At 61.8% G+C, this 8,697-nt stretch overlaps 1 protein-coding gene across 1 annotated transcript in view; it reads left to right on the forward strand.

Annotated features, from left to right (window-relative positions):
- Window positions 1–981: 981 nt before the first annotated feature.
- Esyt3 (extended synaptotagmin-like protein 3) overlaps window positions 982–8,697 on the forward strand; it is a 15,838-nt gene continuing 8,122 nt past the window's right edge. The window contains exons 1-9 of the mRNA XM_013034667.1: window positions 982–1,098; window positions 3,697–3,765; window positions 4,522–4,563; window positions 5,482–5,616; window positions 7,079–7,155; window positions 7,337–7,403; window positions 8,197–8,286; window positions 8,368–8,423; window positions 8,618–8,697. The exon at window positions 8,618–8,697 is cut by the window's right edge and continues 12 nt beyond it. Of these exons, the coding sequence (XP_012890121.1) occupies window positions 982–1,098; window positions 3,697–3,765; window positions 4,522–4,563; window positions 5,482–5,616; window positions 7,079–7,155; window positions 7,337–7,403; window positions 8,197–8,286; window positions 8,368–8,423; window positions 8,618–8,697 (733 nt within the window). The remainder of the gene's footprint in view (window positions 1,099–3,696; window positions 3,766–4,521; window positions 4,564–5,481; window positions 5,617–7,078; window positions 7,156–7,336; window positions 7,404–8,196; window positions 8,287–8,367; window positions 8,424–8,617) is intronic.

Consider the following 8,697-nt stretch of genomic DNA (forward strand, 5'->3'; position numbering starts at 1 on the left):
CACGGTCTCTCCTGCCCTGGTTGGCTTTGAACCACGATCCTCAGATCTCAGCCTCCTGAGTAGCTAGGATTACAGGCGTGAGCCACCGTCGCCCGGCTCTCCTTTTGCTGGTTAATTGGAGGAAAGAGTCCCTCAGTTTTATCTGCCCAGGTTGGCTTTGAACTTTGATCTTCAGATCTCAGCCTTCTGAATAGTTAGGATTACAGGCCCGAGCCATTAATTCCAGGCTACGTTATTTTTTATTTTTATTTTTAGCCTGTCTTGGGGCTTGAACTCAGGGCCTGGGCACTGTCCCCGAGCTGCTTTTGCTCAAGGCTAGTGCTCTACCACTTGAGCCACAGCGCTACTTCGGCTTTTTCTGTGTATGTGGTATAAAGGAATCGAACCCCGGGTTCCATGCATGCACTCTGCCACTGAGCCACCTTCCCAGCCTTTTTTTTTTTTTTTTTATAATTTTCATAATGATCTCAAGCTCTTGCTTGGCTTTTTTTTTCTTGGCTCATAGCTAGCGCTCTACCACTTGAGCCACAGCGCCACTTCTGACTTTTTGGTGGTTAATTCGAGAGTCTTCTGGACTTTTCTGCCTAGGCTGGCTTGTTGGACTGTGATCCTCAGATCTCAGCCTCCTGAGCAGCTGGGATTACAGGTGTGAGCCAGTAGCTGGAACTGGCGCTTCTGTTAACGAGCGGGAGTAAAGGCAGCCGCTGCTCTGATCAGGCCTGGGCGCTGCCTTGTGCGACCCAAGCCTCAGAGCTGAGGAGGGCTTGGAGTGAGGGGCTCGCTGTCCTGGGGCCCCTTGGGTGGTGGCTCGCGCTGTCCCGGCCCCGCGCCGGTCATCAGGGAGGAGAGATGGTTCATAGACTTGTCACGTCGCAAGAGGTGTGTGGGTCTCCCTCTGTCCCTGCCCAGCCCAGCCACGACAGACGCCTCCGTTCCCCCCTCTCCTCGGCCAGCACTCGTGGAGGGCCACAGACACCAGCGATGCGCGTCTGCCCGGCCCTCGGGAAACCCACGAGCAAAACGGCCACTCTGACACTAGAACAGCGGCCTGTGCTCGAGCGGCTCGAGTGGTCACCGGGCCAGAAGGGTGCGATGCCGGTAATCCCAGCTGCTCCCCAGGTAGCTGGGATTACAGGCGTGCGCCACTTCACTGGCTGAGCATGTAACACGGATTCCTTTGGTATTTGCAAATGGTTGGTGGAGGTGTGTGGGGGAGGGGTGGTTCCTGCCTCCACCTGGAATGTTCCCTCTGATGTACCATCCTCTGCCATCCGGGGTCCCGTGAGTCACCCCGCAGGCCTGAGGCTTTGGGCTGGGCTGTAATCCCTCCCCTCTGCCCCTCGGGCCCTGGCCCTGCCAGTCTTCCCGTCTGTCTTGTCCTCTGGGCGGAATGTTCTTTTCGGGCAGGGCGCGTGCTGCTACTCCGGCCTCTGCCCTCAGCGCCTAACTCGGTGCCCAGCCCATGGTGAAGTCAACAGAACTCCGTGGCGTGGACACCGCAGCGAGTCCTGTGTAAATGTCACTCCGTGGCTCGCTCCCGTGGCTCATGGGCTTTCAGCGGTGGTGCTGGGTTTTGAACTCAGGCTCTCACACTTGCTAGATAGGTGCTTTGCTGCTGAGCTATGCCTCCACTCTGTTTTTTGCTGGTTAGTGTGTGTGTGAGTGCGTGCATGTGCGCCAGTCCTGGGACTTGAACTCAGAGCCTGGGCGCTGCCCTGAGCCTTTCTGCTGAAGGCGACCACTTGAACCGCAGCACCACTTCCTACTTTTTTTGTGTGTGTGGTTCATGGGAGGATCAGTCTCATGGACTTTCCTGCCTAGACTGGCTTTGAACCACAGTCCTCAGATCTCTGCCTCCTGAGTAGCTATGGTGTGAGCCACCAGCACCAGCTCAAAGCTCAGAAACAGTTTGTTGTTGTTTGTCGGTCGTGGGGCCTGAGCTCTGGGCCTGGGCGCTGTCCCTCAGCTCTTCAGCTCAAGGCTAGCGCTCTACCACTTGAGCCACAGCTTCACTGTTGGGATGGTTCTTTGGAGATCAGAGTCTCATGGGCTGGCTTAGAACCGCCATCCTCAGATCTCAGCCTCCTGAGTAGCTAGGATGATAGGCGTGAGCCCCCGGCAACTGCTCTCCCGGTATGCCACGTCCTCGTGTGCGCGGCCTGGTTGATTAATAGGAGGGGTGCAGGGATTCCCAGGCCAGCCCTTTCCTCATGTCATGCGGCTTAGAGTTCGGGTGTGCCTGTGCAGTGCACGCACGTCCGCCATGCTGTCCTTGGCTCAGGAGCATACACGCCCTGCAGAGGAGCTACGCTCTTACTGCGTGTAATACCAGCTTCCCCTCCCATTTCCCGTGACCATGACCGCCGCCCTGTCTGTCCCCTGCAGCCTGCAGTCTGCCCCAGCGGAGTTGCCGCTGGTAGACGCTTCCGATTCTCAGACATCAGGCCGTTCTTTTTTAGTGGTGTTTGTGCTGGTGCTAGGGCTTGACCTCAGGGCCTGGGCGCTGTCTCTGAGCTGCTTTTTGCTCAAGGTAAGCGCTCTACCACTTGAGTCACAGCGCCACTTTCTGCTTTTTGATAGTTCATTGGAGATCAGAGTCTCATGGACTTTCCTGCCCGGGCTGGTTTTGAACCACGATCCTCAGATCTCAGCCTCCTGAGTAGCTAGGATGACAGGCGTGAGCCACCAGCGCCCGGCCACATTGCAAGTTTTAGGAGGGACCTCGGGGGGGGGAAGGTGGCTCAGTGGTAGAGCGCTCGCCTCGCATGCATGCAGCCCTGGGCTTCATTCCTCAGCACCACATAAGCAAAAAGAAAAAAGCAGAAGTGGCGCTGTGGCTCAAGTGGTAGAGCATTCACCTTGAGCTGAAGAGCTGAGGGACAGCGCCCAGGCCCAGAGTGCAAACGCTAGACTGGCCAAAAAAAACGGGAGTGTGTGTGGAGGGGAACCTCAGAGAGAACGTCCATCTTGCCAGTGTTGTCCGCTCAGGCGAGGTGCGGTGCTGGCTGGAGGTTACGTCTCTTCTTGCTTTGCACAGCATAAAAATATCCGTGCTGGTGCGCCCCCCCCACCATCCCCCCCCTGCTCGGAGCCCCCTCTGCCCGGAGCCCCCCCCTGCCCGGAGCACCCTGCGGGCGCACCCTGGCGTCTCACAGAGGCAGTGGGCGGCGGCTCAGGAATCTCTGGTCTGGCCAGCTCCCCGGGATGAGACTGCGGGGACCGGCCAGGCCGGAACCCCGCCCAGGCCGCACCGCCAGGCCCGTGGCACGCGTGGGTGGTGCGGGGCAGCCGGCTCTGCAGGGCCGTCCTCGCTCCCCTCCGCCTCTCCCTGTGCCCGGGAGCCAGAGCCTCTTGGCGTGTGCGTGTGTTTCCTTGAGCACGCCTCCGTCCATGCACCCGTCCACATCCCTGTGCATATCCTTCCCTTCTCTCACCCCACGCATGTGCATGCGCGTGCAGTCGCCTGTCCATTCCTGCATCCTTTTTTCGGGGGTGGGGGTCCAGTCATGGAGCTTGAACTCTGGGCTGGGCGCTGTCCCTCAGCTCTTCAGCCCAAGGCGGGCGCTCTACCACTGGGCCACCTTCCCAGCCCTCGTCCCTCCTTTTGTGCATTCATTCCCACGCCCGTGCACGCAGCACATGGCGTCACGGAGCTGTTCCTTGGCGGGCACGGGCACCTGTCCGGACCCCGTCTAGCGGGAACAGCAGGAGGCTGGCACCAGGGAGACCATCCACATCCGGGAAGAAGGGAAGCGGGAGGTGGCTGTGTGCGGGCTGGGGAGCCAGGGGGCGGACTGGGGGGGAGGGGGCCTCAGGACCCCCACCTGCCCCAGCTTGTATTACACAGCGATGGGAAATGGGTTCTTAGCTAGGTTTGCATTCACTTCTTCCTCCTTCCTCTTTGTGTCTCATCTCTTGGCAACCCTGGGTTTGAACTCGGGGCCTGACGCCTGCGACGCAGGTACTGTGCTGCCGAGCCCGGTCTTCAGTCCTTCTGCACCGGGTTTGAGACAGGCTGTCCCTTGCTGCCTCAGCGTGTGTCACGGCCGCCATCCTCCCGGTTTCGCTTTCTGTCGGGGAGATGGTGGGGTCACGGGGACTGTTGTGCCCCGGAACGGCGACCCTCTTGATCCCAGCCCTGCAGCTAGGATGGCGGCCTGAGCCGCTGCGTCCAGCTTGCCTTTGCAGAGAGGGACGGGGGCTGCGTGTGTGAGGCGGGGGGCTGGGGGAAGCCTGGGGCCCCCTTGCTCATTTGCATATGCAAAGTAGCAGTCCCCAAGCCGCCCCCTCCCCTCCCCTCCCTCCTCTCCCCTTCTCCCTTTCCCCACAGCCGGGCAGGTGGCAGAGGAGAGGGGAGAGCAAGAGGGGTGCGGGGTCCCCTGATAGCCATAGGGGACGGGTAGGGAGGGGCCAGAGCGCAGCCCCCCGAGAGCCCGCCCAGGGCAAGGCCGGACGCCCCGCCAAGGCCCCGTGCCCCAGCCTGCGCTTCCGCTCTGAAGCTGGCTCCTGCTTCCTTTCTAGATTCGCTTCCCAGACGTGGAGCCAGTCGAGTGGGCCAACAAGGTGAGGTCGGGGGGATGGGGGGTGGAGTCCCTGGGCTGCACCTAACACGGGGTGAAGACACCCCCCCCCACACACACCAGGACGGCTTGTTTTTGGTCAGTCGTGGGGCTTGAACTCTGGGCCCGGGCGCTGTCCCTGAGCCATCGTGCTCAAGGCAAAAGCACTCTACACTTGAGCCACAGCGCCGCTTCCAGCTTTCAAGTGATGGGAGATAACAAGCTCATGGGCTTTCCTGCCCGGGGTGGCTTTGAACCGCGATCCTCCCATCTCAGCCTCCGGGGTAGCTGGGATGGCAGGCGGGAGCCGCCGGCGCTGGGCCTTCTCTTTTTTTTGACTGTTTTAAGGGTGTTCAGTAGGGATTGGCGCATGCATAGTCAGAAAGGTGGGGAAAACCAGAGCCCTCCCCACCTGGAATCTTCTGTGCTTCCTGCTGTTCTGGCCGGAGGCTTGGCCCAACAGCAGGAATGACTCGGCTAGACCGCAGAAAGCACTGTCTTGGCGGTTGCTGGGCTCAGCTGGCGGTCTCCTGTTTCCAGACTTGTCATTGCCATGGGCATCCGAAACGCCTCCGAGCGCCTGGCCATTTCATAGTGCCCGTGTGAGCACGCACAAGTTACGAACGAGGGTGAGCCGGGCACTAGTGGCGCACGCCTGTCATCCTAGCTACTCAGCGGGCTGAGATCTGAGGATTTCGGTTCAAAGCCAGCCCGGGCAGGAAAGTCCATGAGACTCTGATCTCCAGTGAACCACCTGAAAACCGGAAGTGGTGCTGTGGCTCAGAGTGGTAGAGCTCATCTTGATCATGATAGCTCAGGACACACATGTGCATGTACACACACAAGCACACACGCACACATGCTGCTGTAGGAGGGAGGGCGGGGTCCCCATTGCCAGCACAGACAAGGCCTTGGCCCGCAGATCATCGTGCAGATCTGGCCCTACCTGAGCATGATCATGGAGAGCAAGATCCGGGAGAAACTTGAACCCAAGATCCGGGGCAAGAGCGCTCACCTGCGGACCTTCACCTTCACCAAGCTCTACTTCGGACAGAAGGTGGGTGCCTCCTCCCTCCCCCCCAAGGCCTCTGCGTCCACACACACACGCACGCATGCACACGCATGCACGCACGCACGCACACCCCGGGCCTCACCACACAGCCTCCCTGCAGCCTGAGTGGGGTCGGGAGTCTTGTCCTCCCTCATTCAGACCCCGCACAGGTGCCTTGGAAGTGTCTCAGGCGCTACACGCCCTGCTGTGGTGGATATATTTTTTTTTGGTGCCAGTCCTGGGGCTTGAACTCAGGGCCTGGGGCCCTGTCCCTGAGCTTTTGTGTTCAAGGCTGGTGCTCTACCACTTGAGCCACAGCGCAGCTCCCGGCTTTTTGCTAGTTCAGTGGTGATGAGTCTCCTGGACTTTCTTCTCTGGGCTGGCTTTGAACCACGGTCTCCAGATCTGAGGATGATGGGCATGACCATCGCCCAGGCCCCTCCAGGGGGTTTGGGCCACGCTTCAGCCTTGGGAATCCCGGTCTGCACCCCAGTGCCTAGCCTGGCCCGGCCCCTGGCCTTTCGTGGCTTCTGTCCTTGGTCTGCTGGCGGCAGGCTGTGGAGTGGCGGCGGGGTGGGCTGGTGGGCTTCCTGGAAGAAGCCTGCCCCACCTTCCTCCCACCTCCTGTCCTCCCCACTGTGGGGGCCCCCACGAACCCCAGAGCAGCCCCAGACCCCAGTGCTCTGGCTACCCCCAGTTCCTCCTCACCGCCAGCGGTCCAGCTCTGCTCCCGTCTGCCTGCGACCCCACCTTCTCTGAGCTCCTGGTTCACATGTATGTCGGGCCGTCCCTGGGTTTGAACCAGGTGCTCTACCTCTGGGCCATGCCCCCAGCCCCTTTGCAAGCTGGCTAATTTTTTTTTGGTCGGTCATGGGCCTTGAACTCTGGGCCTGCGCGCTGTCCCTCAGCTCTTCAGCACAAGGCGAGCGCTCTACCACTTGAGCCACAGCGCCACTTCCGGCTTTCTGGTGGTTCCTTGGAGATCAGAGTCTCTAGGACTTTTCCTGCCCGGGCTGGCTTTGAACTGTGATACTCAGAGCTCAGCCTCCAGGGTGGCAAGGGTGACAGGCCTGAGCCATCGGTGCCTGGCCAAGCTGGCTCTTTTGAGATGGGGTGTCTCTTTGTACCCCGGCACACACCTGGACTGCAGTCCTAGTTTACGTTTCCTGCGGTAGCAAAGCATTGATTGGTAAGGAGCCTTGTGAGGTTCTTACTCCAGCTGGCCACAGACCACAGTCTTCCCGATGTGGGGGCTTCCTGGGTGGCGGGGATTACATATATGAGCCACCACACCAGGCTGCAGGGAGCGGCGGGTGGGGGCTGGTGAGGCGGCCTGCGTGTGACGGATGGCACAGCAGAGCCCGCCTCCAGGCCCAGGCCTCCCTGGACCCGGCCCGGGATAGGGCTTGGGGCTGGCCACGGGCTGCGGAGGTCCTGCCGCTGACTGCCCTGCCCCTGCCTCCCCCAGTGCCCGCGTGTGAACGGCGTGCAGGTCCACACGGACATGTGCGAGCGCAGGCGGGTGACGCTGGACCTGAAGATCAGGTGAGGCCCAGGCCCGGGAGTAGGGAGCACGGCCCGGAGGGCTTCCTGGAGGCGGCCAGGTGATGGGGGGACACGGTGGACACAGGCCAGAACGGAGCTCCCCCCCACGCCGGGCCCCCTGTGCCACCCCGGGGAGCTTGGGGCGTCTCTGAGCAGAGCTCTTCTCCCCCCATCCCCCTAGCTACATTGGGGATTGCGAGATAAGCGCTGAGCTGCAGAAGCTGCGGGCCGGTGTGAACGGGATCCAGGTGCGTGGGCCAGTGGGACGCCTGCGGGAAGCCAGTGCCAGGGCACTGTGAGCAAGCAGCCCAAGTTCAAACCCAGGCCCTGTGCGTGCACGCCCAGGCACAGGGCCCACGCACAGGTGCACACAGCACATGCATGTGAACACGCAATGCACACAGGCCCAGGCACACGTGCACACAGCACATACAGGTGCACACAGCGCATGCATGCGAACACACACATGCACACACAGGCATAGGGCTCAGGTACAGGTGCACACAGCACATACAGGAGCACACAGCACGTGCATGTGAACACACACATGCACACACAGGCCCAGGTGCACACAGCGCGTGCATGTGAGCACGCACATGCACACACAGGCCCAGGTGCACACAGCGCGTGCATGTGAGCACACACATGCACACACGGGCCCAGGCGCGCACATGCACACACAGGCACACGTGCACACAGTGCGTGCATGCGAACACGCACATGCACACACAGGCCCAGGGCTCAGGCGCACACAGCGCGCACATGCACACACAGGCACATGTGCACACAGTGCGTGCATGCGAACACGCACATGCACACACAGGCACAGGTGCACACAGCGCGTGCATGGGAACACGCAATGCACACACAGGCCCAGGGCCCAGGCGCACACAGCGCGCACATGCACACAGTGCATGCATGCAAACACGCACATGCACACACAGGCCCAGGTGCACACAGCGCGCACACGCACACACGAGCACAAAGGCGGGGAGGGAGGGCTGCGGGCTGGCCCCCGCTGACTGCTTCTGCGCACCCCAGCTGCAGGGCACGCTGCGGGTCATCCTGGAGCCGCTGCTGGTGGACAAGCCCTTCGTGGGCGCCGTGACCGTGTGCTTCCTGCAGAAGCCGGTGAGCCCCGGGTCCCGCGTGGGAGGCCCTGTGGGACCCCGCGCGCCCTCCTCGGCCTCACTGCCGCCCCCTGCCCCGCAGCACCTGCAGATCAACTGGACGGGGCTGACCAACCTGCTGGACGCGCCCGGGATCGAGTGAGCGCCGGGGCCGCCGTCCCGCTGGGGGGCGGGTGTGTGCGCACGCGCAGGTGTGTGCATGCGTATATGTGTGTGTGCGCATGTGCGCGTGTATATACGTATGCATGTATCTGTGTGCGCATGCGCGTGCCGGGTGGAAGGGGGGAGCGGCCTCCCGGGGCCTGTGCACCGACCCGCGTCCCGGCCCGCAGCGCGCTGACGGACGGGCTGCTGGAGGAGCTGCTGGCCGCGCACCTGGTGCTGCCCAACCGCGTGACGGTGCCCGTGAAGC

This window comes from Dipodomys ordii, unplaced genomic scaffold (assembly GCF_000151885.1).
Source record: "Dipodomys ordii isolate 6190 unplaced genomic scaffold, Dord_2.0 Scaffold193, whole genome shotgun sequence".
NCBI lineage: Eukaryota > Metazoa > Chordata > Mammalia > Rodentia > Heteromyidae > Dipodomys > Dipodomys ordii.